This window comes from Zootoca vivipara, chromosome 8 (assembly GCF_965207765.1).
Source record: "Zootoca vivipara chromosome 8, rZooViv2.hap1.1, whole genome shotgun sequence".
In the NCBI taxonomy this organism is placed as follows: domain Eukaryota; kingdom Metazoa; phylum Chordata; class Lepidosauria; order Squamata; family Lacertidae; genus Zootoca; species Zootoca vivipara.
The window spans coordinates 60,982,065-61,005,171 of NC_142591.1; the positions used below are offsets into that span (position 1 = coordinate 60,982,065).

The 23,107-nt window shown below is 42.7% G+C and overlaps 2 protein-coding genes and 1 long non-coding RNA gene across 4 annotated transcripts in view; 1 reads left to right on the forward strand and 2 right to left on the reverse strand.

Moving 5' to 3' along the window:
* The window catches only part of RMDN1 (regulator of microtubule dynamics 1), a 19,818-nt gene extending 12,542 nt beyond the window's left edge, over positions 1-7,276 (reverse strand). Inside the window, exons 1-4 of the mRNA XM_060277719.2 lie at positions 6,888-7,276; positions 5,494-5,611; positions 3,040-3,127; positions 793-952 (exon numbers count right to left, since the gene is read on the reverse strand). Of these exons, the coding sequence (XP_060133702.1) occupies positions 793-952; positions 3,040-3,127; positions 5,494-5,611; positions 6,888-7,019 (498 nt within the window). The 5' untranslated portion in view covers positions 7,020-7,276. The remainder of the gene's footprint in view (positions 1-792; positions 953-3,039; positions 3,128-5,493; positions 5,612-6,887) is intronic.
* Positions 7,116-23,107, forward strand: part of CPNE3 (copine 3) — a 27,722-nt gene continuing 11,730 nt past the window's right edge. Inside the window, exons 1-9 of one of the 2 annotated variants that reach the window (XM_060277718.2) lie at positions 7,142-7,434; positions 7,577-7,665; positions 12,989-13,128; positions 13,304-13,483; positions 14,766-14,840; positions 15,508-15,579; positions 17,404-17,487; positions 17,751-17,840; positions 20,875-20,973. In XM_060277718.2, the coding sequence (XP_060133701.1) occupies positions 12,997-13,128; positions 13,304-13,483; positions 14,766-14,840; positions 15,508-15,579; positions 17,404-17,487; positions 17,751-17,840; positions 20,875-20,973 (732 nt within the window). In that variant the 5' untranslated portion in view covers positions 7,142-7,434; positions 7,577-7,665; positions 12,989-12,996. Of the gene's footprint in view, positions 7,435-7,576; positions 7,666-12,988; positions 13,129-13,303; positions 13,484-14,765; positions 14,841-15,507; positions 15,580-17,403; positions 17,488-17,750; positions 17,841-20,874; positions 20,974-23,107 lie in introns of both variants that reach the window. The other variant, XM_035124549.3, reaches the window with a different exon arrangement.
* On the reverse strand, positions 10,852-12,611 carry LOC148684871 (uncharacterized). Its single transcript, XR_015951536.1, has 2 exons — positions 12,479-12,611; positions 10,852-11,295 (listed from the first exon to the last, which is right to left on the reverse strand). It is a non-coding gene; the product is annotated as an uncharacterized LOC148684871 (long non-coding RNA).

Here is a 23,107-nt window from a genome sequence, read left to right on the forward strand (position 1 = left end):
AGCCTTTGCGCACCGCGCACGGACACCCGGGACCTGGCTGTAGCCTCAGCGCGCAGCCCCAGGACCCGGCTGCAGCCTTTGCGCGCGGACACCCGGGACCCGGCTGCAGCCTCAGCGCGCAGCCCCAAGACCCGGCTACAGCCTTTGCGCACCGCGCGCGGACACCCGGGACCCGGCTGCAGCCTCAGCGCGTAGCGCGCGCAGCCCCAGGACCCAGCTGCAGCCTCTGCCTGCCACGCGCGCAGCCCCAGGACCCGGCTGCAGCCTTTGCCTGCCGCGCGCGCAGCCCCAGGACCCGGCTGCAGCCTTTGCCTGCCGCGCGCGAAGACCCGGTGGGAGCAGGTCTGTGGTCTGTACAGATACCGGTACCGGTACTTAATTAAAAAATAAGACATCCCTTGAAAATAAGCCATGCTGTGTTTTTTTCAGGAAAAAATTAATATAAGACGTGTCTTATAATATGAGAAACACGGTACTAAAGAGGAAGAGCCACCAGATGTATCCTGTAGCTGTAGATGTATCCTCTAGTAACAATCAAATTGGCTGTTTTAGCAAAAACAACAAGAAAAAACACACAACCCTCTCAGTCTCTGCCAGGCCTTTGTGAGAAAAACAACTGCCTCACCAGAGCTGCCCTATTTCCAGTTCTTATCTATGTTTTCTTGGACTCTGCTATAATAGCTATTGCATTTGATCCTGAGTGGATCCACCTCCGGTCAGGGGTTGCTTTTGCAGGATCTACACCCTCGCTTTAGTCTTGCAGCCCAGTAAATGGAGTGGAGCCACACTTACCTTGTGCACATTGAAACACGATTTCTCTTTCTCGAGTGCTTTTGTGGCGTAACCAAGGGCCTCATAGATCAGCTGCTTCTTTTTCTCTGCCGAAGTTTGACTAAGCTGAGCCACGTCCCGCGATGCTCGTGCCAAGCGCCACAACAGTTGTGCATTCTCACTAGTTATAAGGAAACACAATAGGATGCTTTGATAATTACCAGGCGAGAGTTAATAACCAGCGAAGAAACATATCTATAGTTAGATCAGGGATGCTGTGGGCTCATAAGCTATTTCCCCTCCTGTGTGAATATGTGGTAGGTAATTGTAAATTAAAGTTTTTCAAGTTGTATAGCAACACCTTCCTTTTCCTCTCTTTATTTTCTGACGCAAAGACTGGAGGCCAAGGACAAGAATGAACTTTACACAAGTAATTTATGACACAACTTGGTGAGCATTTCTAAAAGCTATTAAAACAAGCAGCTTCGTTGTCAGGGGGCCTGATATGGCTACTCTAGAGTAACAACTCCAGCATGGTCTTTTTAGGCTTTTATTAAGTGCTGATTATTTACAGTGTTCAGAGCGGTAAATATGCATCCTTAAGGTGAGGTGTCAGAACCTCCGAATGGCGATTGGCTCGTTTTCTTCCAGCACAGAAGCTTTGGGAGACCCAACCTCTTCCCCCTACGTTTGCGTCGCAATTCGGGAGTTGGGGGGATTGGCCTTCCCCCCGGGCCCCCCACTTCCTGTCCCACCTGGTGCATGGGCTCCGCAACCTTGCCTGAGCCTCGGACCCCACTTCCTGACTCTCCGCTAGAGGCAGAGCTCTCCCTACTCTCTCCAGCGCTTGGGGATGGGCTGGAACTTAAGATGGGAGGGACTTCCCTGTATCCCTTGTCCCTCACATCCGTAATAGCAAATTTCTCCCTGAAAAGAACTGCAATAATTCCTCAAATGCTTTCATCTGCTGCGAAAGAGGCTTTGATCTCTCTGCTTCTTTCTCACAGCACTTTAGAGTTTTGCTGGGGAATTTTTACCTTATTGTTACGAGGTTGTGTTCAGTGGGTTTTTCCTCTCCCATGAAACATTTCTCAACTGATCTTCGACCTCTACAACTGCCTACACTTCCTGATATGAAAAAGCCCTGAGCTAAAATCAAAGCATGGGAAATTAGGGAGGCTGGCTACCAAACACATAAAAACACTGTGAATTGCTGATTTTGTCTTTAAGTGAAATTCTACCTTAAATAAAAAATAAACACCCCATACAGATTCTTTTAACAGTAAGAAAAGTCTTCAAAGTAAGCACAAAAGGCAACAATAAGCACCCCCTCTATGTTTACAGGAAAGTTCAAATGAAGATGTGTGGGTTTTTTCCAGGAAATGTGGATACCCAGGAAGACTGCAGAGAGCAGACAACTGAAAGATGATTTGAGAAATGAAAGAAAGGACTACCTTGGCCACATTGAAAGTAAGATAAATACAGCAAAAACCTTGCACCCCACAATATTATTTTTTCTAAAATTTTCTCTTTTTTCGCAATTTTAATGCAATATATTTTCTCATTAATTGATAAAAGAATGGTTGAGACAGCACTACTTTTCTCAGCCCAGTCCTAAATACCATCTGCAACGAGGATGTTCTTGCCCTCTATTAAAGAGTTGTTGGAAGAATAACTAAGAATTTGTGCAGCATTTTGAATACCTTTGACATGCTGACTGTTAAGTCTTACATCACAATGGCTTGGTATTCTTGTCTTTGTATAGGAGATGAGACTGCATGTGTTGGGGAGTGGAAATTTCATGTCACAGAGGGGAAGTGGGAGAATTGAATTTCTCCCCGCCAGATGCAGTGATGGTCAACATTTTGGATGGCTTAATGAGATTATTAAGACACGTTCACAGAAGACAAGGTGATCAATGGCTACTAGCCATGATTGCTGTTTTCTACTTCCACTGCCAGAGGCAATATGCCTCTGAATACCAGTTGTTAGGAATTACAAATGGAGAAAGTGCTGCTTCCATACACATCTGACTAGCTATTGTGAGAACAGGATGTTGGAGTATGATTAGATTCTTAAAGAAAATGATATCGATGGCTGCCCTAAATTCGACCAGTCAAGTATATCCTTTAGGAATTATCTCCCCTGTCCCATCATGTTCTGCCCCGCAGAGATGGCTGTCCTCATAACAAGTGGCAGGTGCCCTGCTTCTATGCTCTGACCCTTCTTGCGACCAGAGTACAGAGGGAGTCTGCTACAATAACGTACCTGTTTTTGTATTCTTCCAGCAACTGATAGAGCTTTTCGGTTTCCCCACTCCCATATAGGTAGTCTGCTTGATCTAGGACTTCATTAACTTAAGGTTGGTTAAAAAAGGGAAAAAAAGTGTGAATATGCTATTCTATCTTGCGTATATAAATAGCTCTAAGAGGAGAACAATTCAGCTAAAGTTAAATAGCACTATGTCTATTTCTTGCACAGTGAAGAACTATTACTAAGTGCCACATTAACTATGTTATCATAGCTGCCAAGTTTTCCCTTTTCTCGCGAGGAAGCCTATTCAGCATAAGGGAAAATCCCTTAAAAAAAGGGATAACTTGGCAGCTATGTGTTATGCAAATAATATTGGTTTATTTCCAGTAACAAACTGACAGGAACAAGATTTGCATATCAACAGGGAGTTGCCTGTTTTATTTACTTGTTTTTGTAAAGGTGAGAGGGCATCTTGTCTATCTCTTTTTTGAATGGGTTTTCTTTTGGAATGCTACCTAGTTTTTTGTATTGCTTGTTTTGTATTATTTGTGTGGGTTTTTATCAGTATGTGTGCGCAAAGCACGCCTACTTGTGTTACTAGAGTTTTGTTTGTTTGTTTTGGGTGTGTCTGTGGATGTTTTTATCTGTTGGGGGGTTATTTCTGAGCAACACCAGTTTTTCTTCTTTGAAATTGTCATTTTAGGGTGCTTACAATAGTATAGGACTTCTGCATACTGCTAAACATTATTTGCTGGCACAAAAGCCAGGGGAGTTGGCAAGGACAAAAGCAACTGAGATATTGTTATTATTTAGTCCATTTGTTTGTCACTTTTTATGAAAATAATACAACAAATACATACAAATACACTTCATGACAAATATGTCCATTATACCGAAAAGATCCAGTAAAAGTACGGATTCAAAATAATCATCATAGAGAGTGTATGAAAGATCAAGAGTGAGCAAAGTGTACCAGAGAAGAAGTATGACAGATGTCTAAATAGCAAGGTATTTAATGAATTAAACTGTATTCATAAATGTACAATAATATGGAACAAACTGTATGTAAAGACAAATGCAATATACACTGAGTTAGATCCGGAGAACATGAAGAAAGGGGGCGGGTAAAAGTTGACTTTCCTACCTCTTCCCTCCTCATGGAAAGTGCCTCTGCCCTTCCCCCTCAATGCCCCCCAACATAGCCCAACCCATTCAGAAGAGGTCCCTAAGCTTTTTCAGGGGCTGCCAGGAGGAGGAGGTGGGGTGAAAAGTCAATTGCTGCCAGCAGCCTTCTGCAGGTCTCTCTCTGGATAATATTCATAGGTTTTCCATTTTTTAAAAAAATAAAGCATTGCAAGTTATATCACTGTTATTACAGAACACCCTGTTATCTAAATATACAAAAAAGCAATGCCTGCAGCAATGGAGATAATTCTGCTAAACAAGACCTTCTGGCTGAGCTTACAGATCATCATCATCATCTTGCTATCTAAAGCTCCTTTTGCTAACTTCATTTAAGTCTGTAATTACCTGACTTCTTTGGACTGTTAAGTTTTTGAGAGCTTTCAGAGGGTTAGAAAGCACACTGCAACCATAATGGCATAAATACCTGCTAGCTTAATTTCCATTTTGCTAAAGCAACTGATCAGTCTTCATTATATTTCACTTATAGCTTTCGAAAAAACAAATAAGAGTCATACCTCATGTTGCGTCCGCTGCGGGTTGCGTTTTTCCGTGATATGAATGCGGAGGACTTGGAAGTGTTTACTTCCGGGTTGGGCCACGCGCACATGCGCAGTGTTCTATGCGCTTTCGCGCATGCGCAAAAGTGCTCTATTGCGATGCGCGAAAGCGCCGTTCGGGTTGCGAACGGCACCCTGGAACGGATCGGGTCCGCAACCTGAGGCATAGCTGCCAAGTTTTCCCTTTTCTCGCAAGGAAGCCTATTCAGCATAAGGGAATTTCCCTTAAAAAAAGGGAGAACTTGGCAGCTATGACCTGAGGTACCACTGTACAAGACAGGAGTTTAGGAAAAGGATCCTCTGGTAACTAGTTTTACAACTGCACAGCACGATGCACATGCAACACTAAGCCAAACTATGGCTAAGCATGAGCATGCAAGGATGTGTATACCCACAGTAAAAAATGGTACTTCACTCCACTGCAGGTCAGGCTGCTGCTGCACTACCCAGAGCTAAGCCATGGTCTGGTATAGCATCATGTTTGAAGCCGTGTCATTTTTCTTGCTCCATGAGCTGTAGGCATGGTTTGTTCTTGGCTTACCACTTGCAATCTGGTGGGGGAGGGGACACAAATCAGAAGCTCAGGCTCAGACATAACATTAAGCCAAACAGGTCTTAGCTCTGGGTAGCATAGCAAATGCAGGACTTGGGAAGGAAGATCTTCATATTTAGCAATGACTTGCTTTAGTGTTTTGTAAAATCCAGGCCTCTGAATTCCTCCGCTTACCTTTGACATCAGCATGAACCACACTAGAGTGAGAGATTAGTATGTATGCTTCGTAACCCAGGTAGGACAGTGCTGAGAATGCAACTCCTCTTCTGAAAAATCTGGACTGTTCAGCCAACTAACAAGAGACAAAGCGTACAATCCTAACCATATTTAGTTGCAACTTGAAAAGAAACATTGCATCTACTCGAGTAAACACAAGTTAGACTGGGCTGTATGCATACAAATGAAGTCCTGCAAGTTCAGAAGGCACTCTCTTTTTACAAAGCTTTCAATTATGCTTATTACCCAGTACAGTACTAAAAGATGGCTGTGAAGCTACTTCTGTGAGTCCAAGGATATATGTGCAGTGTAATCTTAGGCATGCTTACTCAGAAGTACCACTGTGCTCATTCCCAGGGAAGTGTGAACACGTTTAGGCTTAATCTTGATATAACAAAAAAACTATGATTTTTTTGTACATCTGAATCTAACCATGCATTAATCATAATCAGAAACATTATTTGAAGTTGAATTTTGTATTTTGTATTGTGCTACTACTTGATGTCCAAACTTGGTGTCCTTGTTTACTCGTACTTGTTGCGTCCCCACTATCACAGCCTACCTGGTTACAGAGACACGAGGGATGATGCTCCCAAAATTTAACCACTTGGGTGTCTAAGACACTCTTGTTGGCCCTTTCTCATACCTCTCCCAATTTTCTGTCTACCTGGCAACAGGCTCCTTTACCTGCCCACCTGTTGGCTAACAAGCCCTCCCTCTCTAGTTCAGCCAACTACATCCACAACAGTATTGCAAGGAGGGAAAATTAAAAGCAGCATGGATAAGATAACTCAACATATGAGTATGTTTAAAGCAAACCTGTGATCAGCTAAGTGCAATAGGTTTAACAGATTTAACTGGGGAATCTGCCATGCTGCGACCGGCCTGTTTCCTTTTCATATTCAAAAGAACTGTTTTAAGGTGCTGTTCTTCAGCTTCTTCACCATTAAAGTGAACATTACGAACTCCACACGTCTCTAGTGCTCTTACCCGGAAGAAACCAAACTCAGCTTGCGCAGCCGCTGGAATCGGAGAATTGTAGCTGTGGAAGGGACCCAGAGGGTCAAGCTAATCCAACCCCCCCCCCCCTTTGCAGGAATCTCAACTAAAGCATCCAGACTTCCCTAGCCGAGGAGAGCTCAACTCTAGTTGTCACAGCCTGGGGGGGGGAGTAAAAAGGGAGGAAATAAGGCGCGGGGGAGGGGGGTCTTCACTCTAAAGCCGAGATTTCCACCGACAAGTTTGGTTTTTTTTGCAAGGTCGCCGTCCCAGAACACACTTTAAAGCTGACATGGGGGGGGGGAGCAGGGAGAGAAAGCTAAGGATGAGCGCACGTCGGAGCGCAACCGCACCTCGCTTCCCCCGCCTCTTCGCCCCGAAGCGACTTGGCGCCGCCAGCCGAGTCTCGCCTTCGGAGCCCCGCAGAGGAGCCGCGTCCTCACCGGGCAGCCTCCTCGGCGCAAAAGCCGCGCTGCAGACGCCATAGCGGAAGCCTCTTCCCGTACTCCCCCCCCCTCCGACTTCCACCCGCCCCTCCGCGCCGGAAACGCTCTCTTTCCCGGCCCCCCGACACGCCGGAAGTAGCGCGTGGCCGCCTCCTAGAGCAGCCGGGTTTGGGCAGAAAACTGAGGTTTCCTTGGCCCCATCCCCCCGTTCCGCCCCTCGTGGCGGACCTTCAGCGATTCGTCTACGGTTTTGGATTTCCCGCGCACGAGGACCCTCCGCTCTCCGCGCCGACGTCACGAGGTCTTCTCACGTGACTCTCGTGGTGCTGGGAGAGGGGCGGGGGTTAGAAGGATTGGCTTTATTTACTTTTTTCCCCCTTGGGTCCTCTGAGGTGGTCGACGCATGCGCACGGCCCGCTTCGCCCGCAGCTCCTTGAGTTACACAAGTTCTGAGGTGAGGCTGGCCGTTGGAGCCACCACCCCAGATTCACGTATCTGGGCAGGGCTTCGTCGGTCCTATTATTAATTATTATTATTATTATTATTATTATTATTATTATTATTATTATTATTATTATTATTACGGTCCTTCCAAGGCCCTGCAGGGAAGAGGCGCCGCTGCTCAGGGCGGGGCTGCTGCACCTTTTCGGACGTTTGTGGAGCGCCTGGGAAGAGGAAGCCTGAGGTGTGTAAAGGAGCGAGCGAGGGAGCAACCTGTCTGGGTCGCTTGTGGGAATTGCGGCCCGATGAGGCGCCTCGGAGAGGAATGGTGGAAATGGGAACCGAGGGGGGACGGGACTTGGGGTCATGCCATTCATTTAAGATGTTTTCTAGCATTTGGAGCCTGCCTGTTTGTTCCCCATCCCACCCTTTTTCTCGGGCTCAAAAGGAGAGGGAGGGAGGCGGGCGAAGTTAACTGAAGCACAAGTTCTTAAACCGAACAGGTAACAGTGAAGCCTGGAAAGTTTCCAGAATATATAATGAACGTCGGATCTCATCTATGTTCGCATTGCTCAGGGATACTACACACACACACACGTGTTACTGTAGCCGAGACGATTTTCCAGTTTAAATTAGCAGCGATCCCTAGGTTGATGTTTGTTTTGACCAGTGTTTATTTTCTTGGAGGTTACTCAAGGGTATGCAGTACTGGCACCTTTTAACCCCCCCCCCCCAAAAAAATGTTAAATGTGTGGCACTCACAGTAACAACTTAATGGTGAGTACCTACACACACACACACACACACACACACACACACACATATATATATATAGCACTGGCTTTGTCTCTTCTTAAGAAGACTGAGGAATATCCTTGACTTGCTTTCACACACACACACACACACACACACACACACAGTTGGGTTGAAGTGTGAGGGTTTGTTTGAAGATGGTATACCTGCTTTGAGCTCCGTATCTAGAATGAAAGTCCAAATTGAGGTGTAGCCTGTTGGGTAAATGTTGACCGATGAATGCAGGTTCTGCACTGGGTGTGGCTCCTATGCTAGGATGGCAGTGGTGAACTGAAGGCTATGAGGTCTGTTTTATGTTTTCTTTGCAGAGATCACCAAGTCTCTTTAGGTATTGTCACAGAAAATCTCTTTGCGTGGCGCAATATACTGGTTCTGCACTAGTCTTTCCTGCTGTATCGTGTATATTTAAAAAAGAATAATATGAGTTATTACCCATCCTGCACCTCTAGGTCCTAGAGTGGGCAATGTTTAAAATACAGTATTAAAAACTTTTTAAAAAAATTAGAATCAAATATGCAAATTGTGAAGGACAGATAAGTGTCAGACACATTAAGCTGTGGCCAAATATCCTGTATTTTGATCCTGTGAATGACCCTGAGAGATTCAGATGAAGGATGGTATTTACATTTGATTAATAATAATAATAATAATAATAACAACAACAACTATAACTCCCCAAGTCTTTGGTAATATGTTCCTTCCCTTAATATGTTTTACATTTCTGCTATGAGAAACACTACATTTCTGCTATGAGAAACAATTGCCACACAAAGTAGTTACTTTATAGGATTATCATGTGTAATTCCCTACACATTTGGGGAGCATATTCCGAGGGAAGCCTGAGGATCAGTATAGCAAATCATTCACATCTTGAGCATATGCTTGAGTTGAAATGGATGGGCGTGTAGTTATTGTGTGACAACTAGCATATAGATGAAAAATGTAAGAGGTCTGCTGAATTAAACAGAAGCATCAGCATCCTGTGACCCAGACAAAAGCTTCTAGGAGGTCCACAAGTAGAGACTGTAGAAGGCAAAATCTTCCAAGTAACCACTGGCTGTGTTCAGATTTAATGCAAAATTGTATTATGTGCTAGAATCATAGAATCATAGAGTTGGAAGAGACCACAAGGGCCATCCAGTCCAACCTCCTGCCGAGCAGGAAACACCATCAAAGCATTCTTGACATATGCCTGTCAAGCCTCTGCTTAAAGACCTCCAAAGAAGGAGACTCCACCACACTCCTTGGTAGCAAATTCCACTGCCGAACAGCTCTTACTGTCAGGAAGTTCTTCCTAATGTTTAGGTGGAATCTTCTTTCCTGTAGTTTGAATCCATTGCTCCGTGTCCGCTTCTCTGGAGCAGCAGAAAACAACCTTTCTCCCTCCTCTATATGACATCCTTTTATATATTTGAACATGGCTATCATATCACCCCTTAACCTTCTCTTCTCCAGGCTAAACATACCCAGCTCCCTAAGCCATTCCTCATAAGGCATCGTTTACAGGCCTTTGACCATTTTGGTTGCCCTCTTCTGGACACGTTCCAGCTTGTCAGTATCCTTCTTGAACTGTGGTGCCCAGAACTGGACACAGTACTCCAGGTCTGACCAGAGCAGAATACAGTGGTACTATTACTTCCCTTGATCTAGATGCTATACTCCTATTGATGCAGCCCAGAATTGCATTGGCTTTTTTAGCTACTGCATCACACTGCTGACTCATGTCAAGTTTGTGGTCTACCAAGACTCCTAGATCCTTTTCACATGTACTGCTCTCAAGCCAGGTGTCACCCATCCTGTATTTGTTCCTTTCATTTTTTTTTTGCCCAAGTGTAGTACTTTACATTTCTCCTTGTTAAAATTCATCTTGTTTGCTTTGGCCCAGTTGTCCAATCTGTTAAGGTCATTTTGAAGTGTGATCCTGTCCTCTGGGGTATTAGCCACCCATCCCAATTTGGTGTCATCTGCAAACTTGCTCAGGATGCTCAACAATGCTAACCATTGTTAAGGCACTACACTAAAGTTGGAGCTTCCAGGCCTTTAGTGGCTGTGCCCAGGCTCTGGAACTTCCTTTTCAGGGAGACCTGTTTAGCTTTTTCATTACGGGTTTCCAGCAAAGATTGTCCTGTTCATGTAGGTGTTTAGCTTGCCAGTTTGATTACTTTGCTGTCCTACATTACTGATGTTTTATCTTAACAACTTTGAGTTTTAGATGGCTGCTGTTTTTTATCTTTTTCCATGAGGTGGTTTTGTTGTATATTATAGTGATATATTAGCTTTCCTAAATATTAGATAGGGAAAGGCTGAATTTTTGTTATAATACGTTTATCTGATAAACCATGGTTTTGACCCACTTGTCTGGTTGTGTTTTGCATCTTCTCAGTGCTTAGCTCTGCTCAGTGCTTAGCTTAGTAACTGCTATCCATAGTTCTTCGGCCTCTTGAGGTATAGTTTCCATCACTGAGATGGAGCATTGTGGGTTTGACAGTTGTCTGTGAATTCAGACATAACAGCAAACCATAGCACAGGCTCTGTTTTCAGTGCCTAGTTTCTTGGCCCTCAAACAGTGGATTGTGAGCTCTATTCTCTTGTAGTTCCATTTTCTAGACAAATGTGATGGTGTGTGTGTTTACTGCATTTGTTTATTTAAGAAACAATTGCTTGTGCAGAAGTAATAATAGTATTGTTTGGAGTACACTGTATGACTGTACCCTAGCATCCACCAGGTCCTGTTTCTGAGCATTCTTGAGACATCTAGTTGGCTTCAAAGGAATTCTGGTTCAACTCAGCATGGTTGTGTTTATGTTCGTATTGTAAATAAGGGTGCCATTAGCATCTGGAATGGACTGGAGTCCCAAGTTCTGATTCAGTTGTTCAGGTCTACTAGACTTCTTATTGACTTTAGAAAATAAATTGTGTGGGTTTGCAGATCTAAACACATAGGTCTTCCAAGTTCCATGAACGAGGATGTTGGTTTTTTTCTCACAAGATTGCAGCTTTACTAAAATGAAATATTACAGAGCCTTTAGCAGGAGCAGTACATGTGTTCTTTCTTGTTTCACTATACAGGGGGAAAGAAGAGATCTGAGATAACAAGGTCCCTACTTTAAAACTTTTTTTAACACTGAGCAAAAATTAAATTTTGAATGAAAGGCCATCTTTGATATGAAATACAATTTTCTAAGATTTCAACCCCTCCCCTCTTTTACATTTAGCATAAGCCGTACTATTTATTTCCTATTTTGCTGAAAGCACATGCTCAACTTTAAACCTGTACAGGTAAGGGGCACATTGACATTTGCTAGCAAGTCAATGGAAACATCAAAGAATCTTGAACACCTTAAGGACAAATAACTTTATTGTGGTATAAACTTTCATGGGCTGGAGCCCATGGTTGTTACTGGCACCAAGTCAATACATATCTGTTTACCCAGGCATTTTAAATTGCTCTGACTGCCTTCCTTGCTTTTATAGTTATTGTTGCCTCTCAGTTTTATGGTTAGTAACAATGTGTGATGTTTTATAATATTGTGCTGGTTGTTGTGGATTGCCTTGAAATCCATCAAGCTGAAGGGCTGTTTAAATTTTGTAAAAAAAATATATCATTATCCTGGCAATCAAAAAATGTTTGTCTCAACTTTAGTTCAGTCCTAAAGGTAAAGGACCCCTGACCATTAGGTCCAGTCGTGACCGACTCTGGGGTTGCGCGCTCATCTCGCATTATTGGCCGAGGGAGCCGGCGTATAGCTTCCATGTGGCCAGCATGACAAAGCCGCTTCTGGCAAACCAGAGCAGCACATGGAAACGCCGTTTACCTTCTCGCTGTAGTGGTTCCTATTTATCTACTTGCATTTTGACGTGCTTTCGAACTGCTAGGTTGGCAGGAGCTGGGACCAAGCAACGGGAGCTCACCCCGTCACAGGGATTCGAACCGCCGACCTTCTGATCAGCAAGCCCTAGGCTCAGTGGTTTAACCCACAGCGCCACCTGGGTCCCAGTTCAGTCCTACTATGTCTAAAAGAGCTTGAATGCATGGTTTAGTGTGCCCCATTATAAAGTCTGAGAATCCTTGGAATGACAAACTATTTAAAAAAGAGGCTTTTGGCCTACACCCAGACGTGTGATTTATCACATCACTCTTCGACAGTGTTGCTGTGAAGTACCAGAGTTTAGGTAACTTTATGTGTCTACAGTATAAGATAAGTGTCTTAAATATATTGATGCAATTGTATATATACACTTACCTGGAAATGTCACATTGAAGTCAGTGGGACTTACTTCTGAGTAGTACCTGCAGACTGCACTGCTGTGGCATCAACTTTTGTAAACGAGCTCATTTCACTAAATGCATGATGTTTTATCCTTGGTTGGTAGGTGTATATGTACATGTACAGCTGATTGGTACACCTATTGAGCAAGTTAAATGTGTGCACTTACCTAGTTATTATTTTTGCTTTGTGAGCGTGACTGCAATCCATCTTGCACATGAATGCTTTTTATGTACATGGTAGTTTATCTGTGAATGATTAAGCTGCTGCTTAGTTCTGCTATTGACTTGCCAGTAGAGAAACCTTATTCTTTTCTGCTCTGGAAGGTGCATGTCTACCCAAGATACCCATAGTCATGATTTATTGAATACTGTTGGGCCACAATCCTGCTTCCGTGGGCTGTGCTTAAATCTCTGTTGGATTTGGACCGTGAGCTGTTAAAATGACCCCAGTGTTAAGTAAACTTGTTGCTTGCTTCCCATCCAGTGAGGCAGATGGCAGCGCAATGTGTAACAAAGGTGGAGCTAACCATCTCTTGTAGCAACCTCCTGGATAAAGATGTCGGCTCCAAGTCAGACCCATTGTGTGTGCTGCTTCAGCACACCAGTGGACAACAGTGGTATGAGGTATGTTGATACTTAATTAAATATTTCTAATAAAGTTTCTTTTCTGGCTACTAGCTCTTTGTTTTAATTTGTTCTTTAGAAACATCAAATTATGGGATGTAAAAGTGAGTTTTATTTCTTTGAAACATCATGTGCTGAACTCACACACACACACACCCCAATGTCTTATATGCAGGTTGATCGCACAGAAAGAATCAAGAACTGTTTGGACCCCAAGTTTTCCAAGAGATTCCTAATTGATTACTATTTTGAGCTGGTGCAGAAACTCAAATTTGGGATTTTTGACATTGACAATACAACTGTTGATCTGAGTGATGATGACTTCTTAGGAGAAATTGAATGCACACTGGGGCAGGTAGGTGTAAATAACTCATGGATAATCTATCACTTTCAGAGAGTTTTCTTGGTTGCTTCATTTACAGTTCATTTGGTTCTGTCCTGGGAAATGCCATTTGACCTGAAACCTCATTCCTTCTGGTATAGTTCCTTCACCTAGCAAAACCAGGAAAAGGTCAAAGCCAGAACAATAGCATGTTGCAGGTTCTCATTTTGTAAGTTCTGCTTTTCAATAAGAATTGAAATAGTAAATTGTCTTCCTTTTATAGGCAGTTTATCTAATGTTATGTCAAATGCTATTGTTACAAGAACTACCATAATCTCTGTGGTTTATCATTCCTTGTTGCCACATTCCTATGGATAACTGATTCCCTGAACATAAAATCAGATTTGTGTAAACCACTTTCCTGTTACAGGTAAATTGGGAAACCAGTCAGATTCTGGCTACTTAACCAAGATCCTCCATTTTCTAGTTACGATGTAACTGGTAACTGGTTTAAACAAACCATGATAGAAGTAACAAAGGGGAGGAGTGACTGTGTGAGCAATTTGTAGCTTAAGAGTCCATATGTATAAAATTATTATATGTGCAAAAGCAGTAAAAAAATGGTTAAAAACAAACTGTTTCCTTATGCTCTGCCTTGATTGCTGAGATCTGTTGAAGGGGCACCTTTGGTGGTTCCCAGACATTCAGCTGGCCTTTACCAGGGGCTAAACCTTTAGCTCAGGCATAGGCCCTCCAGATGTTTTTGGCCTACAACTCCCATGATCCCTAGCTAAAAAGACCAGTGGTCAGGGATGATGAGAATTGTAGTCCCAAAACATCTGGAGCGCCGAATTTGCCTATGCCTGCTTTAGTTTGACAAGCCCTGCCCCGTGAAGTCCTTCTCAACAGAGGTTCAAAATGAGCCATTCCTACTTATTTTTAAATGTCCTCTATTCTTATTATTGAGACAGACTTTTTAACCCTGAGACTCTTCACCAACCAGATCTTAATAATGTGTTTTGTGTTTTTATTGAAATACTGTACTTTTAGTTTATACTATGCTTTTTGATATTTTATATGAACTTGTGGTTTATAAAAATATGTAAAAATAAAAATTAATGCATGGGTCGATGCCAATTCTCAGTTAAATAAACCATAGCATATTACTCAAATAATTGCATCTGAACTGGCCTGTTGTGTTACTGTTTTTCTAGTCATCTGCTAACAGCTTTGAATAGGTCATCATTTATGGAATTGTGTAGACAAGGTAAATTCTTAATCTGTTGAGTTTCTGGATGTTTCTGTATTTTTACAGATTGTTTCTAGCAAAACACTCACCCGGCCACTACTGTTGAAAAATGGCAGACCTGCAGGAAAAGGAAAAATAACGGTATGAAAACACAATTGGTTTTTTTCCTTCTGGTATTTCTCTGTGGATGAAGATTTTGATGACCCAGGAAAACATGAATTTAGTCAAAACAAAATTTAAGTGTGCTGAAATTCTGTGAAAATTAATGAGATGCAGGTTGGGATCCTATGCACTTTCTAGGAAATAAGTGAATTGATTAAGACCTGTTTTAATTGTTTTAGTTTTTTCTGGATTATTTATACATTTTTCACTTTAATTTTCATTGCTGGAAGGCAGGGGCTAGTTTTAATTTACAAACCAATTACATGCCTAGTTCTGCATCTTTTTGATTTTGTATCTCAAACAGCAGCTTCACATGCCACCTGGAGAAATTGAAAGCTGACTGGAATTTTTCAAGGCAGGTTGTTCATGGCATTATGAGTCTGTTGTGGCCAACCCTTTAATGTTCTAAAATGGGAGAAAGGAACATCTTCTTATTGCTGTAAAACTGTATTCTTTTTTTAGAGCTGTGAACATGTTCTTACTGCTTTTGAAAATAATAGAAATATAATAGAAATATAAATTTTACTTCTCACAAAACACACTCCATTTGTCATATGTTTCATTCTACTGTCCATAAAAGAACTCTGACATACTTTAGAATGCAGTATCTTATCATGGTGAATGTTGTCTTTGTGTGCTTACTTAGATTACTGCTGAAGAAGTAAAGGATAATCGGGTGGTCATGTTTGAAGTTGAAGCAAGGAAATTGGACAACAAGGTACTTCAAGGTTGCAATTCTATACACGTTTATCTGGGGCTAAATCATATTTAGCAATGGGTAAAATCCAACTTTGTCCTCCTACGAAGTGGAATTGACTTGTTTGTGCAACAGGATTTGCCGTTTCTCTACTTTTTCCTGCAACCCCTGAGCACCCCCCCCCCAAACCTGCACTGGATGGTTTCATGACCCTGGAGAGCAGATGGGGGGGGGTACAGGGGAGAGGAAAGGGATGTTGGATGTTGCCCCATGGGATTGACTTGTAAGCAGACCAACATAGAATTTAGCTCACAGTGTTTGTTTCTTTAATTCACAGCTAATGAAGAACTTTTTAGTTTTATGCTGGAACACTTGAGAAATGTATGGAAATATTAAAAGATGACCTTTGGATTTGGGCAATTTTGTAGTGACACGGAATAACTTAAAAAGTTTAATCTGTTGAACAAATGAACCCAGTGGTTCCCTTATGTGCTCTGCTTTAATGAGTCCCCTTTGTGAAAACCACTGCAGCTTAAACTGGCAAGCTATATTTTTCATGAGCACTCACAATCAGAATTGTAAAGCTGGATGCGACTGGCTTTGTAGGCCTGATTTTAGTTGGCTTGTGCAAACTGTAACCTGCTGGTTCACAAGTCAGGGCAAACTGTGGTTTCCATGCAAACAGAATTAAAATAGAGTGTGTGAGGAAGGGAAGAAAGAGCACACAAGCATGCTACATCATGATTCAGCTGTGATGTGAACCAACCAAAAGAGGAGTTCAGGTTGTGCTGTTGTGCTGTGGTATCTGGCTTGAACTTCATAAAAACTGAAATATACCTTCAGATTTGGAGACGAAGCACTTGCATTTTATGTGGTTCCCATTGATATTTAAATAAACAACTTTGCATTTAGTCCACTTTGTCATAGATTGCTGAACTTTCTGTCTTTGGTAGTATGCTAGCAAGATGAAACCACAAATTTCTAAACTGTGTGTTTCATAGTATTTTACATTGAACAAATAGTTTGCAGCACCCGGCATCTGAAAAAAATGTAACTGAAATATTTGTGCAGTTAATGTAGTTGATACACCATACACACAGCTTTGCTATATGTGGCTTCATTTTGCTCTTCCACACTTCTATTTCCAGACTTGTATTACTTAATGCTTTTGCTTCTCTCCTTGTTGCCATTTCTGGTGATTATGGCTATTTTTGTGAGAGGGAGAACGAGAGAGAGAGAACTTCTCCAGAAATATTAACCACTACCATTGTTCTGACTGGAGTTGCAAAGACTTGCATTCACTGAATTTTCCAAGGAAGGATTGATAATCTGAATGCAACCATGCATGAGCTATGTTTGCAGCGCTGGTGGAAAAGAGGAGGAAGTGAACTGCATTTTTGTACTTGGCATATAGGTGGTGTCTGTTTTGAACAGGAAGTAATGTAGTATGAAGTTTATTTAATGGACTTTTGCCCCATTATTTAGCTGAAAAAACTCCAAAGCAGCTTATGAATGTTAGTAGTAAAATAGTCCAGGCGCTCAGTTTTACAAAAGTCTTGACTTACAAGGAAAAAGGGAGGAAGAAAAAACAAGTTGAGGCATCAGTTATTAAAGTTACTGTTTTTATAATGACCAGCCAGGATGGCAGCAATTCAGTTAGCTTAATGGAATGGTTTCTGTTAGGTGACAGTTGAAGGCAGCGCCAGGGGCAGGTGCACTCTCTACAAAACCAATGGAATTAGTTTTCTACTTTCTGCTCTGCAGCTTGATGTTTGCAAAACAACAACAACAACAACAACAACTCTAAAGACAATTTTGAAGCAATAGCCTGTGTTTTAATTGCAGGATTTCTTTGGAAAATCTGATCCTTATTTGGAGTTCCACAAGCAGACTTCTGACGGAAGCTGGGTGATGGTGCACAGAACAGAAGTAAGGTGGTTCTCATTCTTTTACAAAGTGGGCTGATTTGACTCATTGCCTATTTTAATACCTTTAGTTCTGTTTTTGTGAGGTACTACTGGTTTCTATAACTATAGCACTTTCAGAATGAAATTTGCATCCTACATATGGGAGGCTCCAAGGATAGGATTAGGGATAGTTGTTTGAACAGCCAAAGTTATAAAAAGATGGTTAATACAAAAAACCACAACCGTAATAATATTTTTAACCATTATTATTTTGTACTTATTTAGGTTATTAAGAATAACTTGAATCCCGTCTGGAGGCCATTTAAAATCTCTCTCAACTCTTTGTGTTACGGAGATATGGATAAAACGATCAAGGTAATGTATAAAGGATGAGGAGGTAGAATGAGTATTTAAAAACTAAATGCGAGGCCTGGTTCACATGACACACTTTAGCCCAAACATTGTATATTCTTGGCTACAGTCCATGGTTAGTGAGGAGACTGCTTAAACTCAAGTCTTGGTTCAGATAACATGGCAAGTCTAACCTTGCCTTAGCTCAGTCCCAGCAAAAAAAGTTTGGAGAGGAGCAGAGCAGCTATGGGCATTCTTGCTAAGTCAACATTTGGCTTAGCATGTCATGTGAACAGACTCAAAAACTATTTGTTAAAAATCTATTCAGGGCCGGATTCAGCTACCCAGTCCCTCCAGTGGAAGATAGCACAATGACTTCTGATAGAACAACAGAGCCTTTTCCACCCTCTCTTCTCTTGCTGTGCCCCCAGGCCTCTCCCAAATCTGCTCTGGAGGGTCAGGAAAAAAACCCAGAACAGGATACAGGGAGAGGAGAGGGAAAACCATTCTGTCAGGCAAGCAGAAATACTTGTGCTGATAGAATGATTCCCCATGTTGAATTCCACCCTCAGTATTTGCAATTACAGTTTTGTGGGTTATATGGGCTACAAGTGAGCTGTTGGTGTTGAATAGGATAAGCAATACGATCCTTTTCTGAAAGTGTAGAGGTTTGTTGGCAGTAGCAGAAATAGCAGCTACTGGGTGTTTGAATACCGTGATGTGGAGAGAATATACTTGAGCTGTTAAATGGGACTTCCTTTTTTTAGTTTTATACACTTTGTATACAGTTAACATGCTTCTCTATAAAGAAGAAATATCTTACTGGACTACAGAATTCTATAGGATGGGTGTGGCGCCTGTAAAGTAAATTGTGTAACTAAGCTTTTAACTAAGCTTTAACTACGTAATTGTTTAACCAAGCTCACACAGGAGAGCCAGTGTGGTATAGTGGTTGAGAGCTGTAGACTCGTAATCTGGTGAACCGGGTTCACGTCTCCCCTCCTCCACATGCAGCTGCTGGGTGACTTTGGGCTAGTCACACTTCTCTGAAGTCTCTCAGCCCCACTCACCTCACAGAGCGTTTGTTGTGGGGGAGGAAGGGAAAGGAGAATGTTAGCCGCTTTGAGACTCCTTCGGGCAGTGATAAAGCGGGATATCAAATCCAAACTCTTCTTCGCTTCTTTAAGAAGCATTCTTAAAGCTGTGTTTTACCCAGCGTTCATAGCGTCAGGAAATCTAGTGTTAGGGCTGTGCTTGTAACCCAAAAGTCGCCTAATAATACTTTAAGCTGTAGTTTGTCCTTGTTTGTTTGCCTTTATTATGATAATCTTTTCCTCTCTTTAACTTGAATTGATGAAGGGTGTTTTCTTCAGCTCATTAATGCTCATTTGATCATGACTTAGTAGCTAGCCCCACAGCAATCCTGTAGAGTCACCTGATCTCAAGCCCTGCTGGTCTTCTAAAAGGTGTGCATGTCTGGAGTGTAGCTGATGCACTTTGCCCCCTACCCCACCTCCACCCCGCCTTCCACTTGCCATCCTGGGTGCATATCAGGGACATAGAAAGACTTTGGATCCAAAGCCACATACAGAACCCCTTTTAATTCACCTTATCTGCTGCCATCAGTCTTTTCCACGTCACCTTGCAAAGTTACGCTTTTGGTCTCTATGCGCATAGAGAGGGTGATCTGTAAAACCCACTGGCCTCTTGGAACCCCCCCCCCTCCAATCATTGTCATAATGATAAAAACTGCTAGTTTGTTTCTGTATGCTTCTATATGTAATTATTATGTTTTGTATTCTAATTCTGTAGCGAAGTAAATTTCAATCCCTGCTGGTTTATTTTTGCCCCTTCATGAGCTAAAATGTAGTTTTCTAATAAACTGTTTTAACTTTTTTGGTGCAAACGGAATACAGAAAAACCTCATATGCATGCAGGTCTGTGACATTGTAATCAAAATCTGGCCTGCCATGTTACATCTTCCTGAGGAAATAGAAAAAGTTGAAATAGAGTCTTGCAACCTTTTGGAAAGCAGTTTAAAATGAAATTACTTTGCTGTAATGAATAAGGGAAAACATTTTATACTGTAATGACTGATTAAACAATGCTTTAATACTTTATGCACACAGTGTCTTATGTAACTGGCTATTTCATTGTAGTAAGTAAAATCATTTTTCAAGCTCTACCCATCATAAATGCCTTTCTCTGTGTTAAAATGGCTGTTTGTGTATTCAGTTATAATACACAAACAACTTGCTTTGATATCTCATTACTTTCCCCCCTGAAGTGTGTGTGTTGAAGTGAGTCATTGAAGGCTTCTCTTACTAGGAGCAGGCATGTAGTCATTCATTAGTTCTGTTTTGGATGGGAAATGTGAATATCTCACAAAAACAAGAGCAAGTTTGAGACGGCTGAATCAACTGTTAGTATATTGGGTTAAACATCAACTTCTTAATAAGATGAAATATAGCTATGGTAATGCAAAATTTGGCAATGTTCTTAAGAGTTCATACTAAAAGATAAGTTTTTTGTCTTATTCCTACGCTTTAATTCAGCTTTACTAATTCTCTGTGCTGTCATTACATGAAAATCTGTTTCCACAAATTCTCCTTGGTCATAGTAGTGTTTGCATGCTGTTTGCACTGATGGAGAGTGCATGTGCATGTGTGTAAACCTAATACGGCGATGCTCTTGCCATACTTGAGTAGGAGTGGCAATAGGCCCAAGGAACATCAGTGTGAGGTATAATTAAAAGTAACTAGAATTGTTTAAAATAAATGTGAAATACACATTGTACACATAAGTGGCATTTGAAGTTGGAGCCATAAAACAATTACAGTATTATGCATGCTTCGTATTTTCAGTGAAACTACAGTTATGTCTCTGTAGGTCACTGTTGCTGCATTTTAGCCTTGCCTGCCTAATTACCTTGGGACTGATATTCAGAAGTGGCAAAAGCCTGAAGCACATGATTTCTTCTCTTTTGCTCTGTTAAATTACATGGTGTCAGTGCTGTAACCACAATATACTGGGTTAACAAAGAATGCTTCCTTTTTAGGTTGAGTGCTATGATTATGACAGTGATGGGTCCCATGATCTCATAGGGATCTTTCAGACCACACTATCAAAACTGAAGGAAGCATCACGACATTCACCAGTAAGTTCTTTTACTTTCTCCCCTACCTCACTGGTATCCTTAGGTAAGCCACTTTCTCTTCTATACAGGCCCTTCCTTATTTATTACAGAGTTTTAATGCCTGGCCTTCCTTCAGATCTGAGTACTGTATTAGACGGATTACAGCAAAACATACAGCTTTAATAATATATGTAAAAGGTCCATATTTGTGACTGATGACTTTTCTCCGAAACCGCTTGACCAATTGCGTTCAAATTTGGACACAACGTTCCAGTCCAATATGTGAGTGTTTGCATAAACAGTTGTGACACCTGTCACAGGTAAAAATATCATTTTGTGAAAAAATAATAGCGTCCTCCAGTGGACATCAAAGGGACAGACTCCACACACCCTTCCTCCTCCTCCACCTTGCCTCGCCACGCCCCCTACTACTACTACTACTCCTACCTCACCAGGCCGGACCCCTCCACCACCGCCGATGCCGCCTCCACAGCCAGGCCGCGCCTTGAGAACCAGGCCATACCCCGAAGCCACCTCTGCTACCTCCCCGAAAACCAGCCCAGACCCCAAAGCTGCCTCTGCCGACTCCTCTGTCAGCACGAGAGGCAGACAGGCTGGGCCCTGCCGCCGCCCATGCCACCTCGAGAGCCAGGCCGGGCCTCAAGAGCCATCCCACGCTCCAAAGCCGCTTCTGCCGACGGCACGAAAGGCAGTCCGGACCCCTCCACCACCGCCACCACTGCCAACTCCGCCTCGACAGCCAGGCCGGGCCTCGAAAGCCACTCCAGGCCCCCAACCCACCTCCACCACCTCCTCCAATGGCACGAGAGACAGCCCGGGCCCCGCAGCTCCCACACCATCACCGCAAACACCGCGAGAGGAAGGGCAGGCCTCTCCTCTCCTCACCTCCCACCACCCACAGTCTCCACAACTGTGCCACCTCTCCCCTCCTGCTTGGCAGGGGGTTGGACTGGATGGCCCTCGTGGTCTCTTCCAACTCTATGATTCTCCCCAACTGGGATCCGCCGCGGGAACCACACATAGCCTCCCCAAACTCTGGATACGGTATTTGAGGGGGAATCAGAGAGGGGTCGGGGCGGAGGGTCGCATCTTCCCCCTGTCCTGGGAAACGGGGGCCCTGACTGAGCCACAGCAACGCGTGGCTGGGTACACCTTGTTGTTGTTTAGTCGTTTAGTCGTGTCCGACTCTTTGTGACCCATGGAACCAGAGCACGCCAGGCACTCCTGTCTTGCACTGCCTCCCGCAGTTTGGTCAAACTCATGTTCGTAGCTTCGAGAACACTGTCCAACCATCTTGTCCTCTGTCGTCCCCTTCTCCTAGTGCCCTCAATCTTTCCCAACATCAGGGTCTTTTCCAGGGAGTCTTCTCTTCTCATGAGGTGGCCAAAGTATTGGAGCCTCAGCTTCACGATCTGTCCTTCCAGTGAGCACTCAGGGCTGATTTCCTTCAGAATGGAAAAAAACAACAATACTAGGTCTCAACTCCAAACTCCAATCTGTACCATCAGGTTTCACAGTCCTACCTGCTACACAAGGTGGCAGGACCATGAACAAGGACTCTCTTCAGTTGATCTTAAAGTTTAGGGTGGCAGCTATTGGGAAAGGTGTTCCATAAAATTTCTGTGCTCCAGGTTTAGTGTTTCATTGTAGTGCCTTCAGAATCATAGCGACATGATCCTATATGGTTGTATCTGATAACAACCAGGCTGCAGCAGTTGCAGCTTCTGAACAACTTTTAAGGGAAACTGCAAATCCACATTGCAGGAGTCTATATGGGAGATTAAGAGGGTGCATAATCCTAGGTCAAGCTATCTTCTGCATTATTACTGAAAGCACATGAAGTGCTTTGGGGATTTGGCAGATAGCCCTGTACAAAATGAAGAATTATCTAAGGTTTCTACTACTAATACATATGCTCTGTGCTTATGTTTTTTTAAGAAACAAATGTGATACTGAGCTGCAGTTACCATTGTTTCTTTTGATGAGCAACTCTTCCAGGGTGTGTTGTCTTGCTGACATAATTATTGGGTTTGGTATTTAGTAATACATGCACAGTTCCCTTCCCCTCTCTTTTAGCACAGCTTTAGGGAAGGAAACACAAGTTTTGGTTTGTTTTGAACTAACCACATAATTG